Below are 21292 nucleotides of genomic sequence, written 5' to 3'. Positions count from 1 at the left end.
TACATCTATGTGGTATGTGTGCACCACATAAAACAAATCCTGCAGCACACTGTGTATAATGAGAGGAAAAAAAACAGACCATAATTTTCGATTAAAACAGCCACTTTGCAGTGTTTTTTCGTATGTTTTTTATAGTTGTATTTGTGATTTCTTGGTCTCATTTGATAGAATGGAAGACATATTACAGAAATAGAGATAATTTTGATTGGTGTTAGCACTGGAAATGGCTTGAAACTGAGCTCAAAGTGGCGGAAATGTTAAATTTTTGCCGATGTTCAAGAGTAAACAAACGACCTCACACGTCTAATACACGCCAGCTGGTGGGTCTAATATACATTCACAAATGTGGTGATGATATTTATACAATTATTACAATATTGCATAACAGTAAATCTTCTATTTTTTGGTGTGAATAAAAATTCATTATGTGAATAAAAAATCAAAATGGAATTTATTTGTAAAGCCTCAAAACGTAACTAATGAACAGAGTTAATGTTAGTTTAGTGCCAGGAATACCTACATTGTTTATTCTGGACCCTATTTTGAAATTGGAATATTTTGAGCTTTGTGTTAAATTGGCCAAATTACCAATTTCCGGTCACCTAATTTTGTAGTTGAAACAGTTGACTTGGTGATTTCTTGTGCTCAATCGATAGAATAGAAGTAATACTAGTGAAATAGCTAAGAATTTGGTCGGCTGGAATAATGTAATTGGCCTAAAATGGGAGTCAAAGTCGGCAAAATCGCCAATTCGTAAATATCGCTGACACATCAAAATTCACGAGAGCATAATTTCGTCAGTTTTCCATCAAATTTCGTACTTTTTGTTTTATTACATTCACAAAAAGATTCTCTACCATTTCATAAGAAAAAAATAAAAAATTTTTTTTTTGAAAATTCTTGGACACTGGGGCACCACTTCAGATTTTGGCCTTGGACCTTGAAAGGGTTAAGAACTTTATTTCAGATAAGGGTTCTTCTTTACTTAAAAAAGTCATGTCACTTCAAATATTGCTATTTTTTAATTAATAATGAAATTCATAAGAATTTTATGAAAGAAAAGAGATTTAGGCATAAGAGATACAGTGAATATATTAATTTTTTTTATGATTGGTTTATAATTTAGGGGTTGTGGACCAAGGCAAAAGAAGAAAAAAAAAAATCTGGAAAAAAAAAGCCAGTAAATGTATTCAAAATAATTTGGAGGGAACCCTCCCTTCAGTAAAACTGTTGAATCATTAAAATCACTAAACTCAGACTAAAATACATGTTGTACCACAAATTTTGTGGGACTGACAGTATAGTGTGTTAGTTCCAAAAATGTCATTCTTTATACCCACTCCTGTATTAATAAATGAGGCATACATAACCACAGCAAGGATGATAGGACTTAGGGCATCTTTATTGGATATGTTTGGTTTGGTCCTTGAAGTTGTTCATTACAAACATTACAAGAGAATGAGAAAGCACAGTATAGTACAGTAGGCCCCCACTTATACGGTAAGTTTGGTCCAGCCTACTGCCGAAAAGTAGACATCGCTGGAAAGGAGAACGCTATTTGTTTCCACTTGTAAATGTCAGATAATAAGTTCACGCTAACATATATTAAGTTAGCAATAGAACAAGGCATAAAAAAAAAGTAAAATACACACAATACACTCATTATTTACCTCAAAATATTTGTAATCTTAATGTAGGGTGAGAAGTGAATGGTGTTTATTGTAAGAAGTTAGGTGTGGTAGGTATGGTAGCCAGTCAGGCCACCCCACCCCACCCCACCCACACATAATATACTTCGACATTTAAAGAGCGATAAAATGCAGTGTACACTCATTACTCACCTTAAAATATTTGTAGTCTTAATGGTTGTTAATATAGGGTGCAAGGTGAATAGTAGGGTAGGTAGGTATTGAATAGTGTGGTAGGTATTGTAACCTTATCTGGCCACCCCACCCACACATTATATACTAGGCATTTAAAGCTCCCTAGAGTGATAAAATGCATATACAGTGGACCCTTGAGTTTCAAACTTAATCCGTTCCAGGAGCTAGTTCTAAAGTCCTGATGTTCGAAAGTCGAACCAATATTTCTCATAAGAAATAATGGAAATACAATTAATCTGCTCCAGAAACCCAAAATATTCACAAAAAAATACATTTTATAGAGATTACATTATAGTTTTACATATACACAACAAACATACATACTAGTAGAATTAGTAATAAATTTAAATAAACATAAAATAACCTTTTTACTTACCTTTATTGAAGATTGGTGATAGCATCTGGAAGAGAGGGAGGAGAGAGAGAGAGAGAGTTGAGGTTATTGCTTGGAAGGAAAATTCCCCTTCATAAGGACTTCAGGTATCAAAGCCCTCTCTGAGGTTACTTCCCTTCTTCTTTTAATTCCACTAGGACCAGCTTGAGAGTCGCTGGACCCCAGTCTCACAAAATAACTGTTCATAGTCCTCTGTTTCTGGTGCCTCTTTAAGGGGTATGTAGGCACTGAAAAATTCAAACCCCCAACAAGTGTTCAGTTGTGACAAAACAGGCCTGTTTTGGAAGAAAATGCCAAAGAGGATCTATATCACAAAGGAAGAAAAGGCACTCCCAGGATACAAGCCTATGAGAAACAGGCTAACTCTTTTGTTCTGTGCTACAGCTCAGGAACTTGCTTCAGAGGAGGAAGAGGGAGTGGAGGAGGTGCCTTCTTCAGTGATTAAGGACATGTGTGCAAAGTGGAATGAGTTCCAAACTTTCGTTGAAAAGTATCACCCTGACCAAGCTGAAACAAGCCATCTCTGCACATGTTCAATGACAGAACCATGTCCCACTTCAGGGAAATGTTAAAATTCCTGTACAAATTTCTCAGTCGCCGTTTGTCTGAACTGGCTGCCTCACCATGCCTTACAACATTGTGTATGCCACTACGCTTCTTTAATCTTTCCAGCCAGCCTTTGCTGGCCTTAAATTCACTGGTTCCAGGAGTTTTCTTTACCAAGTCGGCATGCAACTTCCTTGCCTTTTCACAAATAATCATCTCCGAACACTTATCACCTACCATCTCTTTATCCTTGATCCACACCAGCTCAACCTGATCAATCCACACCTTTTCAACCTGATCGACTGTCTGTGGTCTATTTTTGGTTAGCTTATCAACACCTTTTGCAACATCAGCTTCCTTGATTTGTTCTTTCTTTGCCAGGATAGAAGCGATGGTGACTTGCTTTTGCCATACATCCTGGCAAGCTCAACAAATCTCACACCACTCATATTTTTGTATTATTTCCTTCTTCACATCTATGGTATTTCTCACTTTCTTCACCACAGGGGTACCACTAGCAAGTTTCTTTGGGCCCATAGTGGCTTATTTCACAGTCGCACAAGCACTAAACACGATGAATTAATAGTGAATGTTTGAATGAGTGCGCAGGTTAGTGTTCACTCAAGCCTCAACAAAGGCAGACTGCTCATGACGCCTGAGCGGGGACGCAGACAGAGCTGGTTGGCGGACAGGTCCGGTACCTGGTGGTTCGAAAGACGGGTAGAGTTTGATACTTGGAACAAAATTGGTTTGAAAAAAGTGGCCGAAACTCGAAAAGTTCGATAATTGGTACGTTCAAAACTCGAGGGTCCACTGTACAGTACACTCATTACTTGCCTTAAAATATTTGTAGCCTTAATGTAGAGTGAGAGGTGAGTAAATGAGATTAAACGAATAAACGAGAGAGAGAATGAGAGAGAGAGAGAATGAGAGAGAGAGAGAATGAGAGAGAGAGAGAAAGAGAGAATGAGAGAGAGAGAGAAAGAGAGAATGAGAGAGAGAGAGAATGAGAGAGAGAGAGAGAATGAGAGAGAGAGGGAGAATGAGAGAGAGAGAATGAGAGAGAGAATGAGAGAGAGAGAGAATGAGAGAGAGAGAATGAGAGAGAGAGAGAATGAGAGAGAGAGAGAGAATGAGAGAGAGAGAGAGAATGAGAGAGAGAGAGAGAATGAGAGAGAGAGAATGAGAGAGAGAGAGAATGAGAGAGAGAGAGAATGAGAGAGAGAGAGAGAATGAGAGAGAGAGGGAGAATGAGAGAGAGAGAGAATGAGAGAGAGAATGAGAGAGAGAGAGAATGAGAGAGAGAGAATGAGAGAGAGAGAATGAGAGAGAGAGAGAGAATGAGAGAGAGAGAATGAGAGAGAGAGAGAGAGAGAATGAGAGAGAGAGAGAGAATGAGAGAGAGAGAGAATGAGAGAGAGAGAGAGAATGAGAGAGAGAGAGAGAGAGAGAGAGAGAGAGAGAGAGAGAGAGAGAGAGAGAGAGAGAGAGAGAGAGAGAGAATGAGTACATGAGAGAGAACAGATGCGAGTTTTGTAAACAAACCAAGCGAACGCATATGGTTTCAGGCGAACGCATATGGTTTTAGTTCACTCCACAAGCCGACTAGAAAAACATCTCATATTTATGTTAATTTATTCTACTGTGGGTATATTTATCATGTTTATATACAGTGGATCCCCGGTTTGCAATATTAATCCATTTCTGAGAGCTCATCGTAAACCAAAATTATCGAAAAGCGAATCAATTTTCCCCATAAGAAATAATGGAAATCAAATTAATCCGTGCAAGACACTCAAAAGTATGAAAAAAAAAATTTTACCACACGAAATATTAAATTTAATGCACACAAACTGAAGAAGACATGCACAGTTTGTAGTACTCTACTAACAATAGAATACATGACACTTACCTTTAATGAAGATCTGGTTATGATTGATGGGATGGGAGGAGGGGAGAGTGTGGAAGTTGTTATTGTTTAGAAGGGGAATCCCCTTCCATTAGGACTTGAGGTAGCAAGTCCTTTTCCGAGGTTACTTCCCTTCTTTTAATGCCGCTAGGACCAGCTTGAGAGTCACTGGACTTTTGTCGCACAACATATCTGTCCATAGAGGCCCGTACCTCTCGTTCCTTTATGAATTTCCTAAAGTGGTTCACAACATTGTCATTGTACAGGTTGCCAACACGGCTTGCAGTAGCTGCGTCAGGGTGATTTTCATCAAAAAAGGTTTGCACTTCAAGCCACTTTGCACACATTTCCTTAATCTTTGAAGTAGGCAACTTCTTCAATTTCTCTATCCCCTTCTCCGAAGCAGTTTCCTCAGGTGTGGCCTCTTGCTGTTGAAGATGATCTAGCAGCTCATCAGTGGTTAGTTCATCATTGTCCTCCTCCACCAACTCTTCCACATCCTCCCCACTAACCTCCAACCCCAAGAACTTCCCCAATGCCACAATGGATTCCTCAACTGGCATAGGATTCCTAGGGTTAGCCTCAAATCTTTCAAAATCCCTTTTGTCTACACATTCTGGCCACAGTTTCTTCCAAGCAGAGTTCAAGGTCCTCTTAGTCACTCCCTCCCAAGCCTTACCTATAAGGTTTACACAATTGAGGATATTAAAGTGATCCTTCCAAAACTCTTTTTAGAATCAATTGAGTATCTGTGGTCACTTCAAAACACTTTTGAAACACAGCTTTTGTGTAGTTTCTTTAAGTTGGAAATGACCTGCTGGTCCATGGGCTGCAGGAGAGAAGTGGTATTAGGAGGCAAAAAACTTGACCTTAATGAAGCTCATGTCCCCAGAAAGTTGCTCTGCCAAGTCTGTAGGATGACCAGGGGCATTGGCTAATACCAGGAGGCACTTAATGTCTAATTTCTTTTCAATTAGGTAATTTTTCACATCTGGGGCAAATGCATGGTGTAACCAGTCATAGTAAAAGTCCCTAGTGACCCATGCCTTACTGTTTGCCCTCCACAGCACACACAAATTAGCCTCGAGGACATTGTTTTGCCTGAACGCTCTGAGAGTTTCAGAGTGATACACCAATAAAGGCTTCACTTTGCAATCACCACTAGCATTGGCACACATCAAAAGAGTAACCCTGTCTTTCATAGGCTTATGTCCTGGGAGTGCCTTTTCCTCCTGAGTAATGTAGGTCCTGCTTGGCAATTTCTTCCAAAACAGGCCTGTTTTTTCCAAATTAAACACTTGTTCAGGTTTCAAGTCTTCACTGTCTATGTAATCCTTGAATTCCTTCACATATTTTTCAGCCGCTTTTTGGTCTGAACTGGCAGCCTCACCATGCCTAATCACACTATGTATGCCACTACGATTCTTAAATCTTTCAAACCAACCTTTGCTGGCCTTAAATTCACTCATATCACCACTAGTTGCAGGCAATTTCTTTTCCAAATTGTCATGCAACTTCCTAGTCTTTTCACAGATGATCGCTTGAGAGATGCCATCTCCTGCTACCTGTTTTTCATTTATCCACACCAATAGCAGTCTCTCAACATCTTCTAACACTTGCGGTCGCTGTTTTGTAATCACAGTTGCACCTTTTGCAACAACAGCTTCCTTGATTGCCGTTTTCCTGATCACTATAGTAGCGATTGTTGATTGGGGTTTTGTATACAACCTGGCCAGCTCCGACACACGCACTCCACTTTCGTACTTTGCAATTATCTCTTTCTTCATTTCAATAGTCATTAGCACCCTTTTTCTTGAAGGGTTGGCACTAGAAGCTTTCTTGGGGCCCATGGTGACTTATTTTGCAGAAACAAGCACCAAAAACACTGTGATAATATGGAATGTACCGAATGTATCCTTAGATGCGAGCACATTGGCTGGCTTGTAAACACTGGCACACATGGGGCAGTTCAGGCCACACGTGGACATGTCTCGGACGAATCGCGTATGGCGAGTTTTTTAACGGGAACTGAGGCAAAATTTTTGCGTTAAAATGTATCGAATGCCGGATTTATCGGATACCGATGCCATCGCAGACCAGGGGTCCACTGTATTACAAAGCATGTTTATTATATAATTTTGAAAGAAATATCATAAAATATACATTGTGTGTCATTATTATCATCATTATTAATATGGCGTCTTTAAGACTAGCAAGACACTCTTAGTGTTTTTAATGTGTACCTGCACACCAACACAGTGTATAAGTTTCTTAGGTACAGGTACACATAAGTATAATTATCGGAGTACAGTGGACCCCCGGATATCAGCTGGTGCAGAAATCGGGCAATTCGGAAATCGACCACTTTTTTCGGTGAAATCACCCCCCCCCCCCCCCGGATATCGGCCATCCACTTGGAAATCATTGGTATGAGGTGCATCCACCCACCAGCGACGCGCTTTCTCACGAACATCACACTCAGTCTGCGCATCGCTCTCTTTGGGTTAGGAATACTCCGTGCGCTCATCGATTGTTTTTGGTGCTAGTTTATTGATTGCAACTATGAAATAAGCCACCATGGGGGCCAAAGAATGGTCAGAGTGCCAGCCTTTTGGTAAAGAAGGTGAGAAACACGATAGAATTCAAGAAAGAAGTTACCGCAAAATATGAATGACCCTATGCATATCGTGAAATGTATTGTGTCTTTGGGGAAGTCCATGGGGTTGGATGTGAGTGGCGAGGATGTTGAGATGGTGGAGGACCACAGGGAAGAGCTAACCACTGAAGAGCTGCAACACCTTCAACAGGAACAGCAACGGACCGCAGCTGAGAATATTGCCTCAGAGGAGGAAGAGAGGGGGAGAATGTGTCTTCTTTAGTGATTAAGGACATTTGTGCAAAGTGGAGTGAGGTGCAAAGTTTTGCGGAGAATTATCACCCTGACAAAATTGTTGCAAGCTGTGTCTGCAACATGTTCAATGACAATGTCTTGTCCCATTTTAGGCAAATTTTACAGAGACTCCAGAAACAAGCCTCTCTGGACAGATTTTTTGTGCGATGGGTGCAGTGACTCAAGCTGGTCCTAGTGCCAGTAAAAAGCAAAGAAGGGAAGTAACCCCATAGTGGGACTTGATACCTGAAGTCCTTATGGAGGGGGATTACCCTTCCAAACAATAAGCTCTCCTCCCGTTTGCCGCCTTCCATATGCCAACAAGAGTCTTTAATAAAGGTATGTAATGTTCATTTATTAAAATTACTGCTTTATATTTCTTTCTCGTTGTTTTCTGTTTGTAAAACTATAGGTATTCCTTAAAAAATGTATTTTTTGTTAATATTTTTGGGTGTTTGGAACAGATTAATTGGATTTACATTATTTCTTATGGGAAATATTACTTCGGGTTTTGGCCATTTCGGATTTAGGCCAACCTCCTGGAATGGATTATGGCAAATAACCGGGGATCCGCTTTACATATAAAATATGAAATAACTTTAAAATACTTGAAATTTTGTAAAGTTTCCAAACATAATGGAGAGATGCGGTGCTCAGGAGAATGTAAACAAACCAGGTGGTACGCACCATATTAGAAAGATGGGGAGCCGTATAGAGGGTTTTGGCCATAATTTGAAATGTCTGTATTTGTGGAATGCTGCAAGGTGAAACGCCGTAAAACGGGGCCCTACTGTTTATATAGCTGAGAATGCAAGTTATAGGTAATTGCCCTGTCATGTGGCAGCCAAGAATCAGCTTGCAGCAGTACTATGAATGCTTGGATTGTTGAGATTTAATAGTTACCAACCCTTTGTGCTATGGTACTGGAGGTAGCATTTTGTACAGCATCACCTGCTCCTGTTGGGTTCTCTGCTTTCTCATTGTCATGCCTCATACAGATTAACCAATATTCTGGTACTGCAACATCCAATAAAGTTGTCTCAGGTGTATGCACTTGGGTCCATTCCTCCATATTGTTGATATATTCACATCCACATCAAGTATCCTTATCCTTTTGCATGAACTATGTCCCATTTTTGAACTGTGTCTCAGAAATGTCTAGAATATCTGTATCATCGACCCTTGTTAACATTTGCTCGAATTCATCATTTATTTATCTTACATTCTATAGACCTATGTACGTTCATTTTCAAATACAGGTTGTTATAGTGCTTGTTTTCCTGTCATAAGTTTGCTGTCAGTTCTGCTATTGTTGCATCACTTTCAGCAAGAACACAGTAATTAGTAGTGCCATAGACAGAAATTCATGCAGTTGGCTTAGCACTGTGTGAATCTTCAAGTGGACTAAGTTTTAGTTAAAGCATAAAGTAAAAGCAATATAATATAAAATTCTCTTGATAGTAAGAGTTTAATTTATGCTGATCTGTACATTACTGATACTGTAACACTACTGTTCTTGTTTTTAGGTTTTATTATTGAAGTACAACATTCTAATATATTTGCCTTTATTAACTCCTTGCAGGTAAATTTTGCTCTCTCCAATGATGAAGACATATTCCTGCCATCATGTGCTCCCATAGAATACACTATCCCTCTCCCAGAGGAAGAAATTCTTTATGGCCCTGCTTGCTGGTTGTGGGATTACTTGAGGCGTTCAGGTCAAGGAGGCTTCCTCCTTCCATTATCAGGTGGTGTCGACTCATCTGCAACGGCTACCATTGTGTTCTCTATGTGTCAGCTAGTGGTACAGGCTGTTGCTAATGGAGAAGAGAAGGTATAAATATTACTTGTCTATTGATTTGTTTCATGCATTTTAGTTCTGTTATTTGACTGAGCTGCTAGGGCATGAAATCATCTGTCTGTCTGTCTTCTGTACATTTTTTTTTTTTTTCAACAAGTCGGCCGTCTCCCACCGAGGCAGGGTGACCCAAAAAAGAAAGAAAATCCCCCAAAAGAAAATACTTTCATCATCATTCAACACTTTCACCTCACTTGCACATAATCACTGTTTTTGCGGAGGTGCTCAGAATACAACAGTTTAGAAGCATATATGTATAAAGATACACAACATATCCCTCCAAACTGAACTTCACATTGAGATCTGTTAATTTTTGGTTTGAGTGTAATGGTTATTCTTGCACATTTTTCTCTCTTCAGTAATTATAATTGTAGTTGCAGTGGACATAAACATCAGCAGTATTGTCTTCAAGAGTTGGTACATACGAAATAGAATTGATTCTGGGTTATATTTCATTAAATTAAAACTGGTCATAGGACAATCATACCTCACTTACATGTACACAGATCTATCAATGAACATGGGCAATATTATATTCCTTTTGTTTTATATGGTGGCATTAAAACTGAGAGAGCTTGGTATTACGGTATGTTAACTTCGAGATCTGATGCTTCAAATACTGAATCCCTATCTGATAGGTATTAGAAGATGTTCGGCGTATAGTATCCCAAGCAGATTATGTTCCTCGGGATCGTCGTGAGCTTTGTGGTAGAATCTTCCACACTGTTTACATGGCCACCGAAAATTCATCATTAGAGACAAAGGCTCGAGCTAAGCTTCTCTCTCAACAAATTGGAAGGTATGTCTTGATGTAGGTTTGTAAAATTGATCAAATTTTTTCTGAAATTGATTAATTTGTTAAACGTAGTTATCCCTCAAAGTTTGTGGGGGACATGTTTCTAAAATAACTCCAGTAAATCCATAAATGCTTCTTTATAAAAACCACGTAGTAATACTAATTTATTTCAAAATGCTGATCACTACTGTACAATACCTGACAGGTAGAGGCATCGTTGACAAATAGGCAGCAAAGAGTTTGCATAAATGGGGAGAAATCAGAATGGGAGAACGTCACAAGTGGTGTTCCACAGGGGTCAATGTCGGGCTCCTTGTTGTTCACAATTTACATAAACGATATAGATGAGGGAATAAATAGCAACATAAGCAAATTTACTGGTGACACCAAAATAGGCCGTCCAATTCATTCTATTGAGGACATTAGTGCACTCCAGGATGATTTGAATAGACTGATGCAGTGGTCGAAGAAGTGGCAGATGCAGTTTAATATAGACAAATGCAAAGTGCTAAATGTTGGACAGGACAATAACCATGCCACTTATTAACTGAATAGTGTAGATCTTAGTACTACTGATTGCAAAAAGGATTTAGGAGTTCTGGTTAGCAGTAATCTGAAACCAAGACAACAGTGCATAAGTGTTCGCAATAAAGCTAACAGAATCCTTGGCTTCATATCAAGAAGTATAAATAATAGAAGTCCTCAGGTTGTTCTTCAACTCTATGTATCCTTGGTTAGGCCTCATTTAGATTATGCTGCACAGTTCTGGTCACCATATTACAGAATGGATATAAATTCACTGGAAAACGTACAGAGGAGGACGACAAAGTTGATTCCATGTATCAGAAATCTTCCCTATGAGGATAGACTGAGGGCTGTGAATCTGCATTCTCTATAAAGGCATAGAATTAGGGGGTATATGATTGAGGTGTATAAATGGAAAACAGGAATAAATAAAGGGGACATAAACAGCGTGCTGAAAATATCCAGCCAAGACAGGACTCGCAGCAATGGTTTCAAGCTGGAAAAGTTCAGATTCAGGAAGGACATAGGAAAGCACTGGTTTGGTAATAGAGTTGTGGATGAGTGGAACAAACTCCCGAGTACCGTCATAGAAGCTAAGACGTTGTGTAGTTTTAAAAATAGGTTGGATAAATATATGAGTGGGTGTGGATGGGTGAGAGTTGGACCTGACAAGCTTGGGCTACCAGGTCTGGTGCCATGCTCCTTCCTTAAATGGAAGTGACCTGACTAGGTGGTCTTTGTGTTAGGCTGGGGGGTGGCATGGACCTGCTTCACATGGGGCAGTAGGCCTGTTGCAGTGTTCCCTATTTCTTATGTTCTTATGTGATGATGAGGTCACTGATAGTATGAAGTGAGGTGAATCTCCAGGTGTTCGGTGGGAAACCATAATGATGAATCCACTGTAGAATAATCCAGTGATGACTGAAAGGTTGGGCTTGTAGTTCTAATTGTATGAAGTGTACTTGATTCTTTTCCATATGTGTATATTTTCTCTGAATACAGTTTGCCCTCGTAACCTGCAAATTTGATACAATACTAGTACATACTTGCATAATATCTAAAAAATATTTCAAATCTAGATCCTGTAAAATTTACTATCACCTACAGAGGCAGATACAAAAAGAGAACTCATACTGACTTTACTTAAATTTCTTATTGGCTTAGTTCTAATAGTTGAAATGTAGTGATAAATGACTTACACATTAAAAATGGAATTGTGACTTAACAGTTGTTATATGTAATGTGGTAATGCAGTGACTTTTTTACCTGAGAAAGTGTCCACTGCCAGGTGTACTGTACTTAATCAACTCCAACTGAGCATCTCATTAGTCTGTCCAGTCACATCTAATCCACATGGGAACCCTAGGACCAATCATGTAGTACAGCAATGAGAAGAAATAGTACCAGATGCATTGTACTAGTACTCAGGCAATCCAAGGAAAAGCCAACCTATGGGCATTAAAATGGCAAAAAAGAATCAGAAATGCCAGTTGATATTACCACCATCCCTTAGATAGTTGATATTACCATCATCCCCTAAATAGTTGTTAACATTACCATCATCACTCAGACAGTTGACATTTTACCATCATTACCCAGGCAGTTGACATTACAAGTACCATCTTTACCTAGATAGTTGACATTACAGGGACCATCATTGCCTAGACAGTTGACTTTACAGCGACCATCATTGCTTAGACAGTTGACTTTACAGGGACCATCACAGTTACTTAAATTGAATCTTTCTTCCTCAGTTACCACATACCAGTTACAATTGACAGTATGGTATCAGCTGCATTAGGCATCTTCAGTGCTGCCACAGGCTTCATCCCAAAGTTTAGAGTGCGTGGGGGCACTACAAGAGAAAACGTTGCTCTACAGAATGTGCAAGCACGCCTTCGTATGGTGTTGGCTTATCTCTTTGCTCAAGTAAGTTGATTTTATAGATAATTTCCCCTCTCTTTGTTCCTACTAATCTTTGTTACATGAGAGAGTTACTCTTCCAGGATCCTTCTGGAAGAAATCTCATTTTCTTTTGCATATCCCTGCTCATACTCCAAAGCTTGTCAGGTCCCAAAAATCACTTGTCTCCATTCACTCCTATCTTACACACTCACACATGCTTTCTGCAAGCCCAAGCCTCTTGCCCACAAAACCTCCTTTACCCCCTTCCTCCAACCTTTTTGAGGACGACCCCCTACCCCACCTTCCTTCCCCTACAGATTTATATGCTCTCCAAGTCATTCTGCTTTGTTCCATTCTCTCTAAATGATCAAACCACCTCAATGGCCCCTCTTCAGCCCTCTGGCTAATACTTTTAGTAATTCCACACCTAATTTTCACAACACGAATTCTTTGTATAATATTCACACCACACATTGCCCTTAGACAGGACATCTCTGCTGCCTCCAACTGCCTCCTCACTGCAGCATTTACAACCCATGCTTCACACCCATGTAAGAGTGTTGGTACCACTATACTCTCGTACATTTCCTTCTTTGCCTCCTTGGATAACATTTTTTCATCTCCACATACCTCAATGCACTACTCACTTTTTTTCCTTTATCAGTTCTGTCATTAATCTCATCCTTCATAAACCTATCCATTGACAACTCAACTACCAAATATCTGAAAACATTCTCACTTCTTCCATATGCTCTCCCTCCCTCCAATGTGATATCCAATTTTTCTTTATCTAAATCATTTGATACCCTCATCACCTTACTCTTATCTATGTTCATGTTCAACTTTCTACCTTTACACACCCTCCCAAACTCATCCACTAACCTTTGCAACTTTTCTTTAGAATCTCCCAAAAGCACATTATCGTCAGCAAAAAGTAACTGTCAGCTCCCATTTTGTACTCGATTTCCCAAAATTTAATCTCACCCGTCTCCCAAACACCCTAGCATTTACTTCTTTTGCGACCCCATATATAAACATGTTAAACAACCATGGTGACATTGCACATCACTGTCTAAGACCTACTTCTACTGGGAAGTAATCTTCTCTACTACACACCCTAATGTGAGCCTCACTATCCTCATAAAAACTCTTTACAGCATTTAGTAACTTACTACCTATTACATACTCTTGAAACATCTGCCACATTGCTCCCATATCCACTCTATCATATGCCTTTTCTAAATCTGTAAATGCAATGAAAGCTTCCCTACCTATACCTAAATACTGTTCACCTAAATACTGGTCGCCATTGCCCAGTGGTGAGAGTAGCAACTCTCATTTTATAGGTAGTAGGTTGGTAGACAGCACCCACCCAGGGAGGTACTACCGTTCTGCCAAGTGAGTGTAAAATGAAAGCCTGTAATTGTTTTACATGATGGTAGGATTGCTGGTGTCTTTTGTCTGTCTCATAAATATGCAAGATTACAGGTACGTCTTGATACTTCTACTTACACATAGGTCACACTAAACATACATATACACGTTTATTTATACACACTCATCTGAGGATAAGGATAAGCTATGGCAGGAAAAGAGGGACTATAAATATATAAATTCAAGGATTATGTGGAGTAAAATAAAGGTTGGATGTGAGAAGTGGGTTATTGTAAGCGTTTATGCACCTGGGGAAGGGAGAAGTATAGAGGAGAGAGAGAGAGATTTTGGGAAATGTTGAGTAATTGCATGGGGAGTTTTGAACCAAGTGTAAAGTGTACTTGTGGTTGGGGATTTTAATGCTGAAGTGGGAAAAAATGTTGTGGAGGGAGTAGTAGGTAAATTTGGGGTGCCAGGGGTAAATGAAAATGGGGAGCCTTTAATTGAGCTATGTGTAGAAAGAGGTTTGGTAATAAGTAATAGATATTTTATGAAAAAGACGATAAATAAATATACAAGGTATGATGTAGCACGTAATGAAAGTAGTTTGTTAGATTATGTATTGGTGGATAAAAGGTTGATGGGTAGGCTCCAGGATGTACACGTTTATAGAGGGGCAACTGATATATCGGATCATTATCTGGTTGTAGCTACAGTTAGAGTAAGAGGTAAATGGGATAAGAGGAAAAGGGCAACAACAAGTAAGAGGGAGGTGAAAGTGTATAAACTTAGGGAAGAGGAACTTCGGGTGAAATATAAGCAACTATTGGCAGAAAGGTAGACTGGTGCAGGTATGAGTAGTGGGGGGGGGAGGGGTTGAAGAGGGTTGGAATAGTTTTAAAAATGTAGTATTAGAATGTGGGGCAGAAATTTGTGGTTATAGGAGGGTGGGTGCAGGAGGAAAGAGGAGTGATTGGTGGAATGATGAAGTAAAGGGTGTGATAAAAGAGAAAAAGGTAGCTTATGAGAGGTATTTACAAAGCAGAAGTGTTATAAGAGTAGAGTATATGGAGAGTAAAAGAAAGGTGAAGAGAGTGGTGAGAGAGTGCAAAAGGAGAGTGGATGATAGAGTGGGAGAGGTACTGTCAAGGAATTTTAATGAAAATAAGAAAAAATTTTGGAGTGAGTTAAACAAGTTAAGAAAGCCTAGGGAACAAATGGATTTATCAGTTAAAAACAGAAGGGGAGTTAGTAGATGGGGAGATGGAGGTTTTGGGTAGATGGCGAGAATATTTTGAGGAACTTTTAAATGTCGACGAAGAAAGGGAGGCGGTAATTTCATGCACTGGCCAGGGAGGTATATCATCTATTAGGAGTGAAGAAGAGCAGGATGTGAGTGTGGGGGAGGTGCGTGAGGCATTACGTAGAATGAAAGGGGGTAAAGCAGCTGGAACTGACGGGATCATGACAGAAATGTTAAAAGCAGGGGGGGACATAGTGTTGGAGTGGTTGGTATTTTTGTTTAATGTATGGAAGAGGGGAAGGTACCTAGGGATTGGCGGAGAGCGTGTATAGTCCCTTTATATAAAGGGAAGGGGGATAAAAGAGATTGTAAACATTATAGAGGAATAAGTTTACTGAGTATACCAGGGAAAGTGTACTGTAGGGTTATTATTGAAAGAATTAGAGGTAAGACAGAATGTAGGATTGCGGATGAGCAAGGAGGTTTTAGAGTGGGTAGGGGATGTGTAGATCAAGTGTTTACATTGAAGCATATATTATTTTTTTTTTTTTTTTTTTATTATCACACCGGCCGATTCCCACCAAGGCAGGGTGGCCCGAAAAAGAAAAACTTTCACCATCATTCACTCCATCACTGTCTTGCCAGAAGGGTGCTTTACACTACAGTTTTTAAACTGCAACATTAACACCCCTCCTTCAGAGTGCAGGCACTGTACTTCCCATCTCCAGAACTCAAGTCCGGCCTGCCGGTTTCCCTGAATCCCTTCATAAATGTTACTTTGCTCACACTCCAACAGCACGTCAAGTATTAAAAACCATTTGTCTCCATTCACTCCTATCAAACACGCTCACGCATGCCTGCTGGAAGTCCAAGCCCCTCGCACACAAAACCTCCTTTACCCCCTCCCTCCAACCCTTCCTAGGCCGACCCCTACCCCGCCTTCCTTCCACTACAGACTGATACACTCTTGAAGTCATTCTGTTTCGCTCCATTCTCTCTACATGTCCGAACCACCTCAACAACCCTTCCTCAGCCCTCTGGACAACAGTTTTGGTAATCCCGCACCTCCTCCTAACTTCCAAACTACGAATTCTCTGCATTATATTCACACCACACATTGCCCTCAGACATGACATCTCCACTGCCTCCAGCCTTCTCCTCGCTGCAACATTCATCACCCACGCTTCACACCCATATAAGAGCGTTGGTAAAACTATACTCTCATACATTCCCCTCTTTGCCTCCAAGGACAAAGTTCTTTGTCTCCACAGACTCCTAAGTGCACCACTCACTCTTTTTCCCTCATCAATTCTATGATTCACCTCATCTTTCATAGACCCATCCGCTGACACGTCCACTCCCAAATATCTGAATACGTTCACCTCCTCCATACTCTCTCCCTCCAATCTGATATTCAATCTTTCATCACCTAATCTTTTTGTTATCCTCATAACCTTACTCTTTCCTGTATTCACCTTTAATTTTCTTCTTTTGCACACCCTACCAAATTCATCCACCAATCTCTGCAACTTCTCTTCAGAATCTCCCAAGAGCACAGTGTCATCAGCAAAGAGCAGCTGTGACAACTCCCACTTTGTGTGTGATTCTTTATCTTTTAACTCCACGCCTCTTGCCAAGACCCTCGCATTTACTTCTCTTACAACCCCATCTATAAATATATTAAACAACCACGGTGACATCACACATCCTTGTCTAAGGCCTACTTTTACTGGGAAAAAATTTCCCTCTTTCCTACATACTCTAACTTGAGCCTCACTATCCTCGTAAAAACTCTTCACTGCTTTCAGTAACCTACCTCCTACACCATACACTTGCAACATCTGCCACATTGCCCCCCTATCCACCCTGTCATACGCCTTTTCCAAATCCATAAATGCCACAAAGACCTCTTTAGCCTTATCTAAATACTGTTCACTTATATGTTTCACTGTAAACACCTGGTCCACACACCCCCTACCTTTCCTAAAGCCTCCTTGTTCATCTGCTATCCTATTCTCCGTCTTACTCTTAATTCTTTCAATTATAACTCTACCATACACTTTACCAGGTACACTCAACAGACTTATCCCCCTATAATTTTTGCACTCTCTTTTATCCCCTTTGCCTTTATACAAAGGAACTATGCATGCTCTCTGCCAATCCCTAGGTACCTTACCCTCTTCCATACATTTATTAAATAATTGCACCAACCACTCCAAAACTATATCCCCACCTGCTTTTAACATTTCTATCTTTATCCCATCAATCCCGGCTGCCTTACCCCCTTTCATTTTACCTACTGCCTCACGAACTTCCCCCACACTCACAACTGGCTCTTCCTCACTCCTACAAGATGTTATTCCTCCTTGCCCTATACACGAAATCACAGCTTCCCTATCTTCATCAACATTTAACAATTCCTCAAAATATTCCTTCCATCTTCCCAATACCTCTAACTCTCCATTTAATAACTCTCCTCTCCTATTTTTAACTGACAAATCAATTTGTTCTCTAGGCTTTCTTAACTTGTTAATCTCACTCCAAAACTTTTTCTTATTTTCAACAAAATTTGTTGATAACATCTCACCCACTCTCTCATTTGCTCTCTTTTTACATTGCTTCACCACTCTCTTAACCTCTCTCTTTTTCTCCATATACTCTTCCCTCCTTGCATCACTTCTACTTTGTAAAAACTTCTCATATGCTAACTTTTTCTCCCTTACTACTCTCTTTACATCATCATTCCACCAATCGCTCCTCTTCCCTCCTGCACCCACTTTCCTGTAACCACAAACTTCTGCTGAACACTCTAACACTACATTTTTAAACCTACCCCATACCTCTTCGACCCCATTGCCTATGCTCTCATTAGCCCATCTATCCTCCAATAGCTGTTTATATCTTACCCTAACTGCCTCCTCTTTTAGTTTATAAACCTTCACCTCTCTCTTCCCTGATGCTTCTATTCTCCTTGTATCCCATCTACCTTTTACTCTCAGTGTAGCTACAACTAGAAAGTGATCTGATATATCTGTGGCCCCTCTATAAACATGTACATCCTGAAGTCTACTCAACAGTCTTTTATCTACCAATACATAATCCAACAAACTACTGTCATTTCGCCCTACATCATATCGTGTATACTTATTTATCCTCTTTTTCTTAAAATATGTATTACCTATAACTAAACCCCTTTCTATACAAAGTTCAATCAAAGGGCTCCCATTATCATTTACACCTGGCACCCCAAACTTACCTACCACACCCTCTCTAAAAGTTTCTCCTACTTTAGCATTCAAGTCCCCTACCACAATTACTCTCTCACTTGGTTCAAGGGCTCCTATACATTCACTTAACATCTCCCAAAATCTCTCTCTCTCCTCTGCATTCCTCTCTTCTCCAGGTGCATACACGCTTATTATGACCCACTTCTCGCATCCAACCTTTACTTTAATCCACATAATTCTTGAATTTACACATTCATATTCTCTTTTCTCCTTCCATAACTGATCATTTAACATTACTGCTACCCCTTCCTTTGCTCTAACTCTCTCAGATACTCCAGATTTAATCCCATTTATTTCCCCCCACTGAAACTCTCCTACCCCCTTCAGCTTTGTTTCGCTTAGGGCCAGGACATCCAACTTCTTTTCATTCATAACATCAGCAATCATCTGTTTCTTGTCATCCGCACTACATCCACGCACATTTAAGCAACCCAGTTTTATAAAGTTTTTCTTCTTCTCTTTTTTAGTAATTGTATACAGGAGAAGGGGTTACTAGCCCATTGCTCCCGGCATTTTAGTCGCCTCATACGACACGCATGGCTTACGGAGGAAAGATTCTTTTCCACTTCCCCATGGACAATAGAAGAAATAAAAAAGAGCAAGAGCTATTTAGAAAAAGTGAACAGTATTTAGATAAAGGTAGGGAAGTTTTTATTGCATTTATAGATTTAGAAAACACATCATGATAGTGGATAGGGGAGCAATGTGGCAGATGTTGCAAGTATATGGAATAGTTAAGTTACTAAATGCTGTAAAGAGTTTTTATGACGATAGTGAGGCTCAGGTTAGGGCGTGTAGAAGAGAGGGAGACTACTTCCTGGTAAAAGTAGGTCTTAGACAGGGATGTGTAATGTCACCATGGTTGTTTAATATATTTATAGATTGGGTTGTAAAAGAAGTAAATGCTAGGGTGTTCGGGAGAGGGGTGGGATTAAATTATGGGGAATTAAATACAAAATGGGAAGTGACAGTTACTTTTTGCTGATGATATTGTGCTTATGGGAGATTCTAAAGAAAAATTGCAAAGGTTAGTGGACGGTAGTACCTCCCTGGGTGGTTGCTGTCTACCAACCTACTACCTAGAGGTCAAACATATTTATTTATTAATATTCATTTTTGGAATATGGTCAAACTCCCAAATGTGCAAGGGTGACATTTGTAGAGGTCAAACAAATCTAGAATTAGTGAATAATGAAAAAGTCTGATTAACTAATTTTGTTTCAGATTGAGATTCATTTTATACTTAAGCAAACATATCACTTCAAATATTGTTCTAAACTGGCTAATATTGGCATTCATAAGGAAGAATAAACAGAAAAATAATTTGGGCATACGAGTGCTGAGAGAAAGATCCTGTTTGGTTTTCAATTGGAGGTTGTAGGGCAAACCCCTAAAAAAAGAAGACATTGTGATTAATACATCCTATCTTTAAGTAGTAGGTTGGTAGACAGCAACCACCCAGGGAAGTACTACCGTCCTGCCAGATGACTGTGAAACAGAAACCTGTAACTGTTTTGCATGATGGTAGGATTGCTGTTTTCTTTTTCTGTCTCATAAACACGCTAGATAACAGGGATATCTTGCTACTCCTACTTACACTTTGGTCACACTTCACAGACATGCACATGCATATATATATACATACATCTAGGGTTTTCTCCTTTTTCTAAATAGCTCTTGTTCTTCTTTATTTCTTCTATTGTCCATGGGGAAGTGGAAAAGAATCTTTTCTCCGTAAGCCATGCGTGTCGTATGAGGCGACTAAAATGCCGGGAGCAATGGGCTAGTAACCCCTTCTCCTGTAGACATTTACTAAAAAAGAGAAGAAGAAAAACTTTATAAAACTGGGATGCTTAAATGTGCGTGGATGTAGTGCGGATGACAAGAAACAGATGATTGCTGATGTTATGAATGAAAAGAAGTTGGATGTCCTGGCCCTAAGCGAAACAAAGCTGAAGGGGGTAGGGGAGTTTCAGTGGGGGAAAATAAATGGGATTAAATCTGGAGTATCTGAGAGAGTTAGAGCAAAGGAAGGGGTAGCAGTAATGTTGAATGATCAGTTATGGAAGGAGAAAAGAGAATATGAATGTGTAAATTCAAGAATTATGTGGATTAAAGTAAAGGTTGGATGCGAGAAGTGGGTCATAATAAGCGTGTATGCACCTGGAGAAGAGAGGAATGCAGAGGAGAGAGAGAGATTTTGGGAGATGTTAAGTGAATGTATAGGAGCCTTTGAACCAAGTGAGAGAGTAATTGTGGTAGGGGACCTGAATGCTAAAGTAGGAGAAACTTTTAGAGAGGGTGTGGTAGGTAAGTTTGGGGTGCCAGGTGTAAATGATAATGGGAGCCCTTTGATTGAACTTTGTATAGAAAGGGGTTTAGTTATAGGTAATACATATTTTAAGAAAAAGAGGATAAATAAGTATACAAGATATGATGTAGGGCGAAATGACAGTAGTTTGTTGGATTATGTATTGGTAGATAAAAGACTGTTGAGTAGACTTGAGGATGTACATGTTTATAGAGGGGCCACAGATATATCAGATCACTTTCTAGTTGTAGCTACACTGAGAGTAAAAGGTAGATGGGATACAAGGAGAATAGAAGTATCAGGGAAGAGAGAGGTGAAGGTTTATAAACTAAAAGAGGAGGCAGTTAGGGTAAGATATAAACAGCTATTGG

At 39.7% G+C, this 21292-nt stretch overlaps 1 protein-coding gene and 1 long non-coding RNA gene across 5 annotated transcripts in view; one reads left to right on the top strand and one right to left on the bottom strand.

Annotated features, from left to right (window-relative positions):
- Window positions 1–21292, top strand: part of Nadsyn (NAD synthetase) — a 110041-nt gene that overhangs the window by 44785 nt on the left and 43964 nt on the right. For all 4 annotated transcript variants that reach the window (XM_070094809.1, XM_070094808.1, XM_070094806.1 and 1 more), the window contains exons 8-10: window positions 9205–9456; window positions 10119–10279; window positions 12556–12730. In XM_070094809.1, coding sequence (XP_069950910.1) covers window positions 9205–9456; window positions 10119–10279; window positions 12556–12730 — 588 coding nt within the window. The remainder of the gene's footprint in view (window positions 1–9204; window positions 9457–10118; window positions 10280–12555; window positions 12731–21292) is intronic.
- LOC138854064 (uncharacterized) overlaps window positions 9136–21292 on the bottom strand; it is a 286615-nt gene continuing 274458 nt past the window's right edge. Inside the window, exon 2 of the long non-coding RNA XR_011393259.1 lies at window positions 9136–9439. This is a non-coding gene — a long non-coding RNA (uncharacterized lncRNA). The remainder of the gene's footprint in view (window positions 9440–21292) is intronic.

Source organism: Cherax quadricarinatus, chromosome 48 (genome assembly GCF_038502225.1).
Source record: "Cherax quadricarinatus isolate ZL_2023a chromosome 48, ASM3850222v1, whole genome shotgun sequence".
In the NCBI taxonomy this organism is placed as follows: Eukaryota; Metazoa; Arthropoda; class Malacostraca; order Decapoda; family Parastacidae; genus Cherax; species Cherax quadricarinatus.
The sequence above is the reverse complement of the archived record's forward strand: the minus strand, read 5'-3'. Positions and strand labels throughout refer to the sequence as shown.